At 40.7% G+C, this 16,585-nt stretch overlaps 1 protein-coding gene across 1 annotated transcript; it reads right to left on the bottom strand.

Moving 5' to 3' along the window:
• Nucleotides 1–586: 586 nt before the first annotated feature.
• Nucleotides 587–7,143, bottom strand: UXT (ubiquitously expressed prefoldin like chaperone). The gene is made up of 7 exons (XM_067722443.1): nucleotides 7,005–7,143; nucleotides 6,721–6,827; nucleotides 5,671–5,752; nucleotides 5,468–5,535; nucleotides 5,091–5,198; nucleotides 898–961; nucleotides 587–682 (listed from the first exon to the last, which is right to left on the bottom strand). The coding sequence occupies exons 2-7, from the start codon at nucleotides 6,816–6,818 to the stop codon at nucleotides 632–634; spliced, it is 471 nt and encodes a 156-aa protein (XP_067578544.1). The 5' UTR covers nucleotides 6,819–6,827; nucleotides 7,005–7,143; the 3' UTR covers nucleotides 587–631.
• Between the last annotated feature and the right edge of the window lie 9,442 nt (nucleotides 7,144–16,585).

Genomic DNA, 16,585 nt, shown 5'->3' with positions numbered 1-16,585 from the left:
GGAGTGTTGAGTGGCGGAAACTAAATGCCTACGGGGGCGGGTCGAGCTGCGGCCAGTAATAAAGCAGTGGAATCAGGCTCTGCATCGATTGGCGGAAGCTGGACTCAACCTAGAATAGGGGCTGGACCAGCCCTAGGCCCATTGCTGGAAGCTGGAACTATTGATAATTAGAAGCTGGGGCAACGCCAAGGTTGGGCCTAGACGGGTGTGGGTGTAATTTAAGGTACCTGAGAAACGATTGGGGTGTGGGAGAAGGGTAAACCCTAGGGCCAGGAGTGAAAGGCTGCCTTGGGGAACAAACCTCCACCCTGAATCGGGCCATTCTCTAAGGTAATTGAGAGTATTGTACAGGAAAAGAAATGGAAGGGTCAGGTGGGGGCCCAGATTGTCAAGGCGATGGTATAGAGGGCAAATCAGAAAGTCAAGTGGCACATTCTGCCAGGGGACAGGATGAAGACGGGACTTCAGTGGTTTTTAAAGGTTCCACACAGACTGGATCTCTGGGCCTCCTAGTAACTTTGTGCTTTAGAAACAGGGCACTTTCGCAAACAGCAAGGGTTAAGGGGGGAAAGAAGGGCCATATGACTCAAAGACATTCAAGCTCTTTAATGTCAGGGGAGGTAGGAAGAAGTCAATGGTGAGGCTCCGGGAAATTCTGCAGGCCTTGTAGTTCTCTAAGCCCCTGAAAAAGAGAACAGAAAAGACTGAATGGAGCCTGGGTCCAGGCCCCACCCCAGGCTTGCTCAGAACTCCCTTCCCTCCGAGCCAGCTTGGCTCCAATTTGACTCCAGTTTAGGGGGAAAGATGGTACTTCCCATCTCTGGCTCTCTCTCTTCCTCAGGTCACCGCCCTAAACATTTGGAGATAGTGTCTGGGAATGGGGTGAGTTGCTCTCACCTCTAGCAACATGTGGATATGGGCCTTGATATTCATGGAGTCCTTGGTGAGGCTGTCGCTGAGCCTGGAGAAAAGAAACAAGAAAGGGCAAAGTGGGCCCCACTTATGATCATGAGGATGATGCTTCCTCATCATTTCAGGAACTACCTACATCATGGATGACTTCCACACGGCAGGTGGTAGGACATCCGATTACCTGACCTGCTCCTATGCAGAGATGCCTGGCTGCCATCTGGACGGCACAGATTCAGAGACATTTATTGAACGTCTACTCTCTGCCGGGTCGTTTTAGGTACTGGGGAGACAGCAGCAAACACAACAAACAAAAATCTCAGCATCGTGGAGCTCAAATTCTCATTAAGAAGGACAGTGATGGAATAAAACACGGAGTATGTCAGATGGTTATAAGTACAATAAAAAAAATTAAATGATAAGAGAGGATAAGGAGTGCAGGCATGGGGGCTGTAATTCTAATTAGAGTGCTTAGGGATGGCTTCACTGAGAAGCAGTTGAGTAGACTTAAAATGAAGAGGCGAATCATGTGAATACACGGAGGATGAGTGTTCCAGACACAAGGGGCAGCAAATGCAGAGGCTCTGAGGTGGGAGTGTACCTGGCATGTCTGAGGCACAGCAAAGAGGCCAGCATGGGTGGAGAAAAATAAGCGAAGGTGGGGTGTAGGAGGTAAGGTCACAGAGGGAAGTGGGGGAGACAGATCATGTAAAAGCTGCCAGGCCATGGTAAGGACTCTGGCTTTTACTCTAAGTGAGATGGGAGCCAGGGGATGATTGTGATCAGAGAAGGGATATGAAACAACTAGGGTTTAAGAGGATCCATCTGGCTGCTGTGCGGAGAACTGACTAGGGATAAGGACAGCTAGTGTGGAAGAGGAAGCCCAGTGAGGAGGCTATTGAAATAGTCCAGGTGAGAGATGCAGACTCACACCACAGCAGCAGCAGTTGAGGTGATGAGAAATGATTGGATTTGGGATATATTTTGAAGGTAGAGTCAACAGGATTTACCAAAGGAGGATGCTGGGTACGAGAGAGAGGACTTAAGAAAGACACCAAGGCCTAAGCAACTGGGAAGCTGGAGCTGCCTGAAACCACTCTGGCTCTGGACTGTTGAGTTATGTGAACTAGTCAATTCCTTATATCTATGCCAACTGGGACCAGTCTCACCCAAAAGAATCCTAATTGATACAAAGGATCAAGGAAGGCCTTTCTGAAGAATGAGTAGGAGTTAAACAGTAAGACGGTCTTTTCCACAAAAAGTCCAAGAGGCAGGAAAGAGCTTTTTGAGGAGCTGTCAGGAGACCAGTGTTAGAAATTAAGCAAATGGTGGAAGGAAAGAAGCACAGGATAAAATCCAAGAGGTAGGAAGGGGCTAGATCATGCAGGGTCTTGATATCATGATAGGAATGTGGATTTTATTGGCTGAGCTATCTGTCAGTGTAGGAGTGTTTTAAGGAAACAAAATACTGTTACGAAAAGTAGAAGGCAACAACATAGGATGTCAAATTGGGAAAAAATAGTATGAACCCATTTATATATCACTATCTCCCAAATTTATATTTTCAATGCAGCCCTCTCTCCCGAGTTGAGGAGTTTTAACTACATCTTCAGAAAATCTACTTCAGTGTTTAACGAGCACCTCACACTTAACAGGTCCTAGACTGAACTCCTGATCTTCCCCTCCAAATCTGCTCCTCCCTTATCTTCTCCATCTCATAAAATGGCAATTCCATCCTCCTAGTTGCTCAGCCAAAAACCTAGACTCCTCTCTTTTTCTCACACCCCACATCCAATCAAGTATTCTATTTAAAATTGCAACTGCTCCCTCGGAGGCAATGTTTCTCACCTCCAATCCTTGTTGTTCTCTGCAACATTGTCAACCTGTGACATACTACATCCTTTACTTATTTGTTTACTGTCTGTCTTCCCTGACTAGAATGTAAGCTGCGTAAGGGCAGAGATTTGGTCTGCCTTGTTTCCCGCTGTATCCTCAGGAACAAAAACAGTATGTGGCACATAGTAGGCACTCAATGTACAAGCTTAGTCTGTGAAAGGTTTCAATGCTTAAAATAAAAAAGGAGGAGAAAAGTATAAAGTTCACCAAATGCTAGTTGTAACACAAAAGGGATATGTTTAATTTATTGCTACTGATTAGTATATAAGGCAGTGTTAATAGTCATATGGTTATTCTGTTTCTTCTATAATCATGTCTGCTTATGGGTATGGATGTGTACTCCTTTCTCTGTAATCAGAAAGAATGTACACAGAGACCTGATCCTCCCACTCCTCAAAGAAACAGACTAAGAACAGGAAGGACTGATAGGCCATTTCGGTTACATAAAATAACCTGAAAGAAAGTTACTTTAAAATGTGTCCAGAATAACCAAGTATTTTAAAGAAGAGAGCGAGCTACACAGACTCAAATCTTCATCTCCTAGAAAGATTCAATTACTATGGAGTCCTACTAATTATAAAGTAGTAAGAGATTCACATTTCTCATCACACTAATAGACCAGGTCAGTAAATCAGAAAGACCAGACAGGGGGCAGGCAATGACAAATACCTCATTTTGGGGAAAGACATCAAGTTTCATAAAATTAAAACCTATTTGAAAGGCTCAGGAATCCTGTGTCATAACAAGGAAAGCTTTGTCATAAAAAATTGGATTTGGTCTAAATGGCCACCAAGTTCAGAATTGCATTGGCCTATGAAACCAGGTCCCTCGACCAAACTATTCACCAACTGGCCTGATCAGTAAGACTTAGAAATCCCAGTGGGTCTGAGGCTCATTTGGGTCTACGGACACTGAAATCCTGAAAAGGTTTGAAAAGAGAAGAATTACTGAAACCTAAGGGAGGCAACTCTGGAAGAAATGAATGTAGGAATAAAGAGAAATATAACCTAGAAGGAATCTTAGATCGGTGGGGTTCACACTTGTGAGATGTTGTTAATCTAAGTGTATTTGCTCAGCATCCCCTCACTCACTCCTTCTGAGTGAGTGAATGCTCACCATTCTCGGCAGCTCCTCCTAACATGGCAGGCACACTGGTTGCCTTGCCAGGAATGCTCTTCCCCAGAGAGCCCTATGGCTTGTTCACTCAACCAAGTGACTCAAATGTCACTTCCTCTGGGAGGCCTTCCCTAGCCACATTTCAGACCTCCCGTCCACACTCCCAATTCCCGTTCCCTGCACAGAACCTTAAACTCAACTGGAGCCCATCCTTTATCCCCACATTACCTCCCCATCACCACCAACAGAGATCTGCTTCAATCCCCACTTAAATCTATTTCCAGCATATGCTTTTAAATTCATTCAACAGAGTGCCTACTATGTGCTATGTGCTATTCTAGTGACTTGGGATATAGAGAAAATCTCTCTCTTTGCAAAGCTTATATCCTAATGCGAGGAGGCAATGAACATTGTAAAGAAGTAAATTACACAGTAAACATTAGGAGGTCATAAGTGCTAGGGAAAAAAAGAAAAAGTAGAACAAGGGAGGGGAATCAGGAGTGCCAGGGGTTGCAATTTTAAAGTTAGGTTATAGAAAGCCTCATTGAGGAAGTGACATTTAAGCAAGACTTAAATTGAATAAGGAGAAAGGAAGCAATGCAGGTACCTGGGGAAAGAGTGCTGTAGGCAGAGAGAAGAGCCCCTGCAATCACGCTGAGGTGGGATCATTCTGAGGGTGTTTAAAGAAGCCTGTGAAGGTTAGTGTGGTGAGAGCACAGTGGATGAGCAGGAAAATTAGCAGGTGAAGTCAGAGGTAATTTGTTTTATTGTTTCTGATTTATAGGCTGAGACCTCCAGGATCTGGTCAAAACTGTGCTGATGTGTAACAGTTAGTCCTTCTAGAAGGTAAGCCTTCTAGAAGGTAAGCCTTCAAGGAACGCTTCTGTCTTGTTCCCTGCTGCCTCCCCACCACCAAGCACAGAGCCTGGCACACAGCAGATGCCCAATAAATTTTTGTGTGAGTGAACAATACAAAGACCATTTATCAGTGCTTATTATGTTCTACACCTGGGACTAAGCTTTGCATCCCCACTTTCCTCAGCCCTAGCTCTGAGGGGGAGGGGAGATGGGTTCCTAAGTATCATCCCAGGCAGCCATGGGGAAAGGGGGAAGAAGGGTGTGGCAAATGGTAGTGCTTTTTAGGCACTATCCTCATGCAATGGACTTACTCTGTGAGGAGACTGCTCTTACGATCAATGAACCTGAGAGCTTCTGCCAGTGTCAACTCCAGGAAAAAACCATATCCAAGGGCCACATAGATCCGTGAAGTGTCTGGGCTAAGGAAACAGTGGTTAGAGGAAGCGGGGAAGTTCTTATCACTGTTTAGCACACCACACAGTTTGAGATTTTTTTTACTCCCCTCTCCCCCACCTTCCCCAAATTGAAGCTCTGGGTGGGCAGGAATTTTGTCCTATCTTATTTACTGTCACATCTCCAGCACCTAGCAGTGTCTGGTACATAGCAAATACTCAAAAAAAATTTTTTGTTGAATGAAGGAAAGGGGAAGCTGAACCCTGTGGGCTCAGAGGGGTGGGTAGACACTCACACCACTGTGTCAACGAAGAAGTTACAGCCCAAATCCACCTGCATATATAACTCCGAGTGATTAGCTTCCTGTGGGGCCGGGGAAAAAGAGGTAGGGATCAGTGGCCAAGTTTTAGGTTAGGTGACAGGTTTTGGTCTGGGGTATCTCCTCTCTTCCCCCTCCTTTGCCCACAAAAAGATGGTACCTAACCCTGGCACCTTTACCTGGAGTCGCTCAATGACATTTCTCAGTTGAAGGTATTTGGCCAGCTGCTCATATACCTTGTCGCGATGGTCCAGCACCTTTCTAATGGGACAAGAGTAAAATGGTGACCAAGAGGAAACCCTGTCTCTCTTGGAATACCTCATATCATGACCCTCTGAGACTCTCATGTCACCATGTCCTAAAGAGGTGTTTTAGTGCAGAAGTCAAGATTTGAACTCTGGGTCAGACTACTTCGGTTTGAATCCAGGCTTTCCATTTTACTAGCTGTGAGACTTTGGCAAGTGAGTAACCTTTTTGGAACTCAATTTCCCCATCTTTAAAATAGGAATAACGAGTATTACCTCACAGAGTCATTAGAAAGATTAAATGAGTTTACTAAAAAGCATTTAGAATAGTGCCTGCCAAACAAGAAGCTCTATATATGTGTTAGCTATTATTTATTAGTATTATTTCACTCTACTCCCAATGCCTCCCTCCAATCAGGATACCCTATTCTCACCCTAGAAAAAAATCCTCCATCCCTTTTAGGATGCTCATAATCCTAGACCTGAAAACTCTACTTCCTCCTCAGATTAATAATGATAGGAATAATAATTTTTCATACTCATTGAGCCTCTAGTATCCAAGTTAAATCCTTTACAAGGACTGAACACGCTGAAAACTCAAAACCACCACATGAGGAAGGTTGCATTAACTTCCCCATTTCACAGATGAGAAAACTGAGGCACAGAAACTCGAGGTGAGGTACAACGTGTTCACACGTAAAACGAAACGGCCAAGTCAGGATTCGAACCTGAAAACTCGCTCGTAACCCTTAACGCCATCTGAACCCGCGCATGCGCGGACACACCCTCCATTAAGACCGCCATGTCTTCCCTCTCCCGCCCACCGTCGCACCCCGGATATCGCCCCTCCTACCCCCTCGAAAGGCGCGCGGGGCCGGGTTCCGAACGCCTCACCCACCAATCAGAAGGATACGCCCTGACTTCGAACGCCCCGCTCACCACGTGCACCGCTCCAAGCGCCCCGCCCCCTATTCTGTCACTCACCTCAGGTCCCGCTGCAGTACGTCAGAGATGAAAGCCTCGTAGCGCAGCACTTTCTCCGCGGTGGCCTCCACCGCCCGCCGTTTAGGGGGCGTCGCCATGATGGGCTCCTGAGGAATGAGGAGGGGGAAGACCACGATAACCACTCAGTTTGCTCTCAAGCACAGTACATCTGCACCCTCTCAACGTTAGGAGTGGGGTCATCCGGCTCAAACTGGGGGTTCAGCCTTCTGCCCCTCCCAACTCTGGGACCCGGTCACACAGGCACACCCAAACACGGCCGTTACCTGAGAGCCGCCGGCAAAAACAAGGGTTGGTAAGAACCTTAGCTTCCGGGTGGCGCGGGTAAATGACGTACAACGAGGGTGCTGGCCAACCAAATAACCAGGTGGTGTGGGATGGTCCTGAACGGAAGAAAACGCGTGAGAGAAGAGAAGGGCGGGGCTTTACAAAATCCGATGCGATTAAGGAAGGCTGCAGAGGGTGGGAACCGGGACTGAGCGCGGAGCCTATGAGGACAGTGCGTGGTTGGTGGGGGTGAGGTTTAATGGGATTTGGCGGGTTCCAGAGGAAGCGGGACGCACAGGTGGAAGTAGAGAGAGTAAAGCGTTTAGTATTTAAAAGTAGGAGCTTCACAGGGAGATCAACTCGGTGCTTTGTGACCACCTAGAGGGGTGGGATTGGGGTGGGAGGGAGACGCAAGAGGGAGGAGATATGGGGATATATGTATATCTATAGCTGATTCACTTTGTTATACAGCAGAAACTAACACACCATTGTAAAGCAATTATACTCCAATAAAGGTGTTGAAAATAAATAAATAAATACATAAATAAGTCCGAGCTTCAGAAGCAGACGGGCTAGAATCGATCATGGATCTGGTCTGTAAAAAGGAAAGTACATCCTTGTATCGCCCTGGATTTTGATTTTTCACACGGGAAGTTTGGGTTTGACTCCCGATAATGGAAATGACTGTGAGCATTAAAAAAACGTTTTTAAAAGGAGACAGTTTTTCTAAAATGCACCTTTGATGACTCCAGCTCTATGGCCCGCAATCTAACTGAGGTTCAAGAAGAGATTGACAATGCACTATGTCTAATCACGTCATTTAATAGGGGCGTCAAATGGAGGGTCGCTGAAGTCCTCTGCCCAAGACAGGTTATCCTGTAGCTGAAATAGTTCCTATGTTTTTATTTAAATGTGTAAGCTTTTTATTACTTTATTTTTAAGCGCTCAAATTACCGAATGGATTTATTTCCCACGTTAAATTTTCAAATAATAGCATCTAACCCAGTAAGTCCAAGCCTGAGCCTGGAGGAGAACCTGGATGCTGGATCCCCCAAATGATATTCCCACCTTCAGGGCCTAGAGCACCCACCCCTATCAGGGAAGTCTCCCCAGATAATTTGCGGGTTTACGTGTCTTTTAAGCAAGCTTTGTTTCAAATACTCAAAACCTGAGCAAATCAAGCTTTTCTTTGCCCTTAGAACAAGATGATTGCAAAGGAAGTATTGTGAGTTAAAAAATTTTTTGGTAAATCTTCTCATGTTACATATGGTTACAATTACATTTAGTTTGATCAAAACAGACACTAGGTAGTTAGACAAATATTATCGAGTTAAGCTATACCATTTTCTTGTGAAAAAAGGTGTTACATTTATTATCTTTACTTAACATGGAGAGCACAGAGTTCTGATGAGCTGGAGATGGGTTTGTGCAAGTCTATTAACTTACATTCCCCCCAAAACATTTTTTTCTTTTTAAAAATGTTTCCAACTTTATTTTTTACATTTCAAACCTACAGAAAAGTGGGCACTGAACACCAATATAGCCTTCACTTAGATTCACCAAATGTTAATATTTGATAGCATTTGCTTTCTCTCGTTTCAGACCACGCAATAATTGTTGACATGGCTGCATAGCATTCTGTCTTTTGGATGGCCTCAGATTTTTGATCCAGTCTTCTGTTCCTCGATGTTTGGATGTGTCCAGTTTTTTTCATTGTTATAATCCAGGATAAGATAACAGTCTTTGCTTTCAAAATTTTGTGTGCAACCATGTTTATTTTCTTGTGACAAATTTCTAGGACTGTAATTTATTGATCTAAAGGAGGTCACTGTATTGTAAAGCAAGTGTTAAGTGACAATTGTACACCTACTCCCAATAACAAACTTCCTCATCCAAGTTTTACATCGAGGTCAGCACACTGTGGCCCCCAGTTTGCTGACCCTTGTTTTCCTACTGCCTGCAAGCTAAGAATACTATTTACAATTTTTAAAGGCTTGAAAAAACGTTTAAAGAAGAATATTTTGTGACATGTGAAAATTATATGAAATTCAAATTTTAGTGTCCAGTAGTAAAGTTTTAAACATAGCCACACTCATTCATTTACTTTGATGAAAGAAATTTTCACACATTGAGGTATGGGGAAGTCATTCTGGCTTATACATGAGTTAACCTGAATTTTATGCTTACTAAAACAAAACAGCCTGTTTGTGGCTTATCAAACTTACACTGTACATCTGTTTTAATTATTAAAGAAAAGGGCGCATTGACCAGAAGTAAAGAATATCCATGTTAATGATAAAGATTAAATGCCTCCCTTCCTGGGATGCCAATGCTGGTACTCCTTCAGTGATAGGACTCCCTTTCCCGGTGCTAAGGCCATACTGACTTGCTCTGCATGTGCTGATCTGTTTTTTTTTTTTTAACTTTGAAGGAATGTAACCCTGACCTGTTTGATATTCTTTGTTCTGACAAGATATAAAACTCGGCAAGGGGGGACTTTGAAACTACAAGGTTGCAACTAGCAGCTGCTAGCAGATATTGTTTTGAAAAGGGCCCCTGGTGTCCTTGAGTTTGATACAGTTCAGAGAAAATTCAAGTTCTCAGTGGTGCAGGGATGTGTCTGAGACCAGATCCCCAACAGCTGCCCGACTCCATTTTTTGTATGTCTGAACTGTGATTACTCCATTATAATTTCAATTTGTCATCACTACAATGGCAGAGTTGAGTAGTTGCCAAAGAGACCATATGGCCTAAAAATTCTAAAGAATTTACTATCTGGCCCGTTACAGAAAAAGTTTGCCAATCCTAGCTCTACACAATCATGTCAGTCACCAATACATAGGTTGGGACTATAATAAGCACACGGGCCTCCCTGGCTTCAACTTGTGACCTCTTACTGGCTTATGGGTGGGCGTTTTAAGGCTTCTGGGAGATATGAGGCTCTTATATCTCTATTTATATTTTCTCTTCCTCCGGTCCAACCTCCTATTCCCTAACCTCCCCCAGCTCTGACTTAGAGATCTCTGCCTTTGCCTTTACCCAAGAAGAGTAAGAAATAACTGAGGCCCAGGTGAGTTATAGCTCATTTGTTCATTCACTACCTACTTTATTTTCCACTGGATATTTGGAACCTGATAAAAATACATCCCATTAAATTGAAAAGTAAAGGTAAGATCACAGAAAATATAAAGCAAGTAAAAGATTAACATCAAAGAATATTGGGAAGTAGGTATGAAATTCACATCTGTGCATAGCTGTGAATTTTTCTCTGATCTTCCCACAGCCATAGCAAAAAGGAAATTGGGTTAGTTATGTCGATGAAAATAATCATTAAACAATCTAAATATAATAGGAATAGAAAAGAGTTTTATTTGAGCCAAATTGAGGACTCTAGCCCGGAAGGCAGTCTCTCTCAGATAACTCTGAGGAACTGCTCCGGAGAAGCTTGGTTTTATATCATGTCAGAAGAAAGAACATCAAACAAGTCAGGGATACTTCCTTCAAAGTTAAAAAAAAAAGAAACAGATCAGCACGTACAGAATGAGTCAGTACAGCCTTGACACCTGGGAAGGGCGTCTTAAACATTGGAATACAACCATTGGCAACCCAGGAGGGGAGGCATTTAATCTTTATCTTTAACATGGACATTTTTTACTGCTGGTCAATGCACCCTTTTCCTTAATAATTAAAGCAGATGCACAATATAAGTTTGATAGGCCACAGGCAGTTTTAGTTAGCATAAAATTCAAGTTAACTTATGTATATGCCAGGATGACTTCCCTATACCTCAATATGTGAAAATTTCTTTTTCTTTTTTAACATCTTTATTGGAGTATAATTGCTTTACAATGTTGTGTTAGTTTCTGCTGTATAACAAAGTGAATCAGCTATATGTATACATATATCCCCACATCCCCTCCCTCTTGCGTCTCCCTCCCACACTCCCTATCCCACCCCTCTAGGTGGTCAGAAAGCACGGAGCTGATCTCCCCGTGCTATACAGCTGCTTCCCACTAGCTATCTATTTTACATTTGGTAGTGTATATATGTCAATGCTACTCTTTCACTTTGTCCCAGCTTACCCTTCCCCCTCCCCGTGTCCTCAAGTCCATTCTCTACCTCTGCGTCTTTATTCCTGTCCTGCCCCTAGGTTCAACAGAACCATTTTTTTTTTAGATTCCATATATATGTGTTAGCATACGGTATTTGTTTTTCTCTTTCTGACTTAAAACCATAATTCAAAAAGAGACGTGTACCATAATGTTCATTGCAGCACTATTTACAATAGCCAGGACATGGAAGCAAACTAAGTGTCCATCAACAGATGAATGGATAAAGAAGATGTGGCACATATATACAGTGCAATATTACTCGGCCATAAAAAGAAACAAAATTGAGTTATTTGTAGTGAGGTGGATAGACCTAGAGTCTGTCATACAGAGTGAAGTAAGTCAGAATGTGAAAATTTCTTTCATCAGTTATGTGATTTGTATTGTTTATGAAGGAAAAGCATACCAGTTCATCAGCAGAAGGAAATATTTCATGGCACTCAGCAGGAAACTATAAAATTAGAACTCTCCTTCACTTCCTGCACTAAAATGAATTCCAGATGGATTAAAGATTTAAATGTAAAAATAAAACTATGAGTGTGCTAGAAGGAAATAAATGGAAGAATCTTTTATTATTCTCTCAGAGTGAAGTCCTTTCTAATCATGACATAAAATTCTCAAGTCATGAGAGAATATATTGATACATTGTGTGCATAAAATTAATGTATGCATGATTAACTTAAAAAGCCTTAAAGCCAAATGACAAATGTGAAGAAAAATTTGCAAGAGATACAATCAATGGCTAGTTTACTTAATATATAAAGAGCTCTTACAAATCAATATAAAAGGCCAATAATTTAAAAGGAACTAGACAGAGACAATTCATAGATATACAAATCAATTTTATTTATTTATAATTTTATTTATTTATTTATTTGGCTGTGCCGGGTCTTAGTTGCAGCACACGAGATCTTCAATCTTTGTTGCAGCATGCGGGACCTTTAGTTGCAGCATGCAGGATCTTTAGTTGTGGCATGCAAACTCTTAGTTGCGGCATGCATTTGGGATCTAGTTCCCTGACCAGGGATTGAACCTGAGCTCCCTGCAATTGGGAGCACAGAGCCTTAGCCACTAGACCACCAGGGAAGTCCCACAAATCACTTTTAAATACATGAAAATGTGTTCATCCTAAATCATAAAAGAGAAATGCAAGATAAAGATATGAAATGCTGTTTTTCATCTATCAGGTTGGAAAAGACCAGAAAGATTTGTAATACAGTTGACCCTTGAACAACAGGATTAGGGTTTGATCTGCATGGGTCCAATAAATATATTGGAAAATTTTTTGGAGATTTGCGACAATTTGAAAAAACTTGCAGATGAAACATGTAGCCTAGAAATATTGAAAAAAATAAGAAAAAGGTATATCATGAATGTGTAAAATATATGTAGATACTGGTCTATCCCTACACAGGCATAAGATGAGTGATATAAATATAAAATTAATAGTGTTAGTTTTCTTACTGTTTTATAACTTTGCTTTCAAAGAATAACATTACCATACAGTATTCCTCTCTCCTCTCTCTCTCTCTCTCAGTTGGAGAAACTGAGTATCAGCCTATAATCACAGGTAACTGTTGGTTTTTTAACAGTAAACTTGTTTCTAAATTGGGAGATTGGGATTGACATATACACACTACTATATATAAAATAGATAACTAATAAGAACCTACTGTATAGCACAGGGAACTCTACTCAATACTCTGTAATGGCCTATATGGGAATAGAATCTAAAAAAGAGTGGATATATGTATATGTATAACTGATTCACTTTGCTGTACAGCAGAAACTAACACAACATTGTAAATCAACTATACTCCAATAAAAATTAATTAAAAAATTTTTAAAAAGTAAAAATAAAAAAGTAACAGTGTTTCTAATATTGTATTATGAATATGACAAATACTGTATGCCATAAAAATTTTATAATGATTCATTTATTAGTGTATAGGCTAGGCTACTGTGAAACAATTGTATCAGTTATACTAGCCTATCATAAAGCAATCATATTGTGCTTCTTCACTATCAATGCATGAAACATAACTATAAATAAATATGAATATCTTTTTCACATTATCTTTTCATTTTTGATGTCTAGTGTTAGTAATACAGATAACATCTACAGTGTTCTGTTTTTAATGTTTCTTTATTTATTTGGCTGCACCGGGTCTTAGTTGTGGCGTGCGGGATCTTTAGTTGCAGCACGTGGGATCTAGTTCCCTGACTAGGGATCGAACCCAGGCCCCCTGCATTGGGAGCGTGCAGTCTTAGCCACTGGACCACCAGGGAAGTCCCTACAGTGCTTTGTATCATATAAGGCAATATTGATGTAGGTACTGACAGACGATTCATCTTGTAAACAGATGATTTAAACTTATCAATAAATACAGTACAGTACTATAAATGTATTTTCTCTTTCTTATGATTTTATTAATATCATTTTCTTTTCTCTAGCTTACTTTATTGTAACGATACAGTATATAATACATATAACATACAAAATATGTGTTTATCAACTGTTTGCCTTATCAGTAAGGCTTCTGGTCAACAGTAGGCTATTAGTAGGTAAGTTTTAGGGAAGTCAAAAGTTATACGTGGATTCTTATGGGGAGCACCCCAAACCCTGTGTTCTTCAAGGGTCAGCTATATACTGTTGGTGTCACAGCTTAAGTTCTCTGGGAAGTAGATGCTGAGATGGAGTTAGAAGTGCAGGTTTATTGGGCAGTAACACCTGTGAAAGAAAAAGGGGGGAAGGAAGATTGGGCAGGATTGGAAGCTGTCAGACCATGATGCCAGCCTGACAAATTTGCAGCTAGCCGAACGAGGAGCTCCAGAGCAAAGATTACCTGTTAGAGGAGTCCTGCCTCACACTTTGAACCACCTCATTGCTCAGTAATTGGCTGGGGATAGTGGGACCTTGGCACTAAAGCTGAGGTGAACCGCAGCAGAGCTAACAACTGGAGACTCTCAAGTAACCATACCTCTCGAAGCTGGGCAATGAGTCCTTTCTTGAAGAGGAGTCTGACAGGCTCATCTCCACGTTGGCCGCACTTGACAGCTATGTGGGAAAGCAAATATTGTTACATGCTGTTTGGGGCGTAAACAGAGGAATATATATATATTTGAATTTTTAAAATTTTGTTTATTGTAAAATATACCTAAGGTAAAATTTACCATTTTAACTATTTTTAAGTGTACTTCAGTAGCATTAAGTACATTCACACTGTTCTGCAACCATCACCACCATCCATTTCCAGAACTTTTTCATCTAGAATATCTTTAACTAGTTTAAAGTACACCTAACTCTTTGATCCAGAAATTCCACTTCTAGGAATTTATCCTACAGGTATATTAGCACCATTATGTATTGAAGTACAACCAGAACATGCATGGCAGCATCGTGTGTATTAGCAAAATATTAGAAACAACCTAAATGTCCATCAATGGTGGACGCGTCTAATTAAGGTACATCTGTACAAGAGAACATGAACTATTCACCAGAAAGTTATAATCCAGGACCTGTATGTACCCAACAACATGGCCTCAAAATAATAAAGTTTACAAATAAAATTCTAAAACTTCTTTTACGATTTCTTGTAAGCCAGACAGACCACCCAGCAAAGAATTCTCTTAGTCTTTGTTTCTCTAGAAATGTATTTTGTCTTCATTAAATTTTTGAAATTTTAAAATAATTGTAGTTTCACTAGAATTTGCAGAAATATCACAGAGAGGTCCTGTGCACGTTTATCCAGTTTCCTGCAATGGTTAAATCTTACATAACTATAGTACAATATTGAACAAAGGAAACTGACATCAGTATGATGTGTGTATATAGATAGTTCTATGCTGTTTTATTACATGTGCAGATTCAATAACCTCTACAACAATCAGGATACAAAAATATTCACTCACTGAAATTATCTGCCTCATGCTACCCTTTCATAGTCACACACCACCCCTCCCTAATATCTCTTAACTCCTGGCAACCACTAATCTGTTTTCCATTTCTATAATTTCGAGAATGTTTTATAAATGGAATTATACAGTATGTGTCCTTTTGAGCTTTATTTTTTTTCTCTCAGCATAATGCCCTGGAGATCCATCCAAGTTTTGCAGGTATCAATAGCTCCTTCTTTTTGTTGATGAGTAGTATTCCATGGTATGGATGTATTACAGGGTGTTTAACCATTCACCTATTGAGGGACATTTAGGTTGTTTCCAATTTTTGTTTTTGTTTTTTAAAATTAATTTTTATTGGTGTATAGTTGCTTTACAATGTTGTGTTAGCTTCTACTGCACAGCCATACATATACATATACATATATCCCCTCCCTTTTGGATTTCCCTCCTATTTAGGACACCACAGTGCATTAAGTAGAGTTCCCTGTGCTATACAGTATGTTCCCCTCAGTTGTCTATTTTATACATATTATCAATAGTGTATATGTGTCAATCCCAGTTTCCCAATTCCTCCCATCCCATCCCTTTCCCCCTCGGTATCCATACATTTGTCCTTTACATCTGTGTCCAATTTTTGGCTATTACTAATAAGGTTGCTATGAACAATTGTGTACATATTTTTGTGTGGATTTAAGTTTTATGTCTCTAGGTTAAATGTCCAGGAATGCTATTGTTGGGTTGCATGGTAGTAATGTTGAATTTCTTTAAGAAACTGCCAAACTATTTTCCAGAGTGGCTGTAATATTTTATAGTCCCACCAGCAATGTATGAGTGACCCAGTTTATCTGCATCCTCTCTAGCATTTGGTGTTGTCACTATTTTAACAATTTTAGCCATTCTAATAGGTGTGTAGTGATATCTCATTGTGGCCTTAGTTTGCATTTCCCTGATAGCTGAAGATGTGGAACATCTTTTCCTGTGCTTGTTTGTCATTCGTATATTCTCTCTGGTGAAATGTCTTTTCACATCCTTTGCTCATTTTCTAATTGGCTTGGTTTTGTTTTTTTTAAAAAAATCTTTTGAATTTTCAGAGTTCTTTACATACTCTAGATACAAATCCTTTGTCATACATATGGTTTGCAAATATTTTCTCCAATTGTCTTTTTGTCCTCTTAATGGGGTCTTCTGTGGAGCAAAAGGTTTTAATTTTTGGAGTCTAAGTTATTGATTATTTTTCTTTTTGGATCATGCTTTTGGTGTTATATCTTCACAAGCCTAGCTCCCAAAGATTTTCTCCTATATTTTATTCTAAAAGTTTTGTAGTGTTATGTTTTACACTTAAGTTTACGATGCTTTAAAAAACAGCTTTATTGAGATATAATTCATATGCAATAAAATCCACACATTTGAAATGTACAATTCAATGGTTTTTAGTATATTCACAGAGTTGTGCAACATCACCACAATTTAATTTTCAAACATTTTCATCACCCCAAATCGAAGAATGTGCCCATTCTTCAGTCCACTCCAGCCCTAAGCAACCACAAATTTATTTCCTGTTTCTGTAGAGA

Source organism: Pseudorca crassidens, chromosome X (genome assembly GCF_039906515.1).
Source record: "Pseudorca crassidens isolate mPseCra1 chromosome X, mPseCra1.hap1, whole genome shotgun sequence".
Taxonomy (NCBI): domain Eukaryota; kingdom Metazoa; phylum Chordata; class Mammalia; order Artiodactyla; family Delphinidae; genus Pseudorca; species Pseudorca crassidens.
This window is presented reverse-complemented; position numbering and strand designations above follow the sequence as displayed.

Coding starts and splice junctions, on each gene's coding strand:
- UXT (XM_067722443.1), bottom strand. CDS start 6,818: ATGGCGACGCCCCCTAAACGGCGGGCGGTGGAGGCCACCGCGGAGAAA. Junction 5,753..6,720: donor GTACTGCAGCGGGACCTGAG/GTGAGTGACAGA, acceptor TTGTCCCATTAG/AAAGGTGCTGGACCATCGCG. Junction 5,199..5,467: donor TTCTTCGTTGACACAGTGGT/GTGAGTGTCTAC, acceptor CTGTTTCCTTAG/CCCAGACACTTCACGGATCT.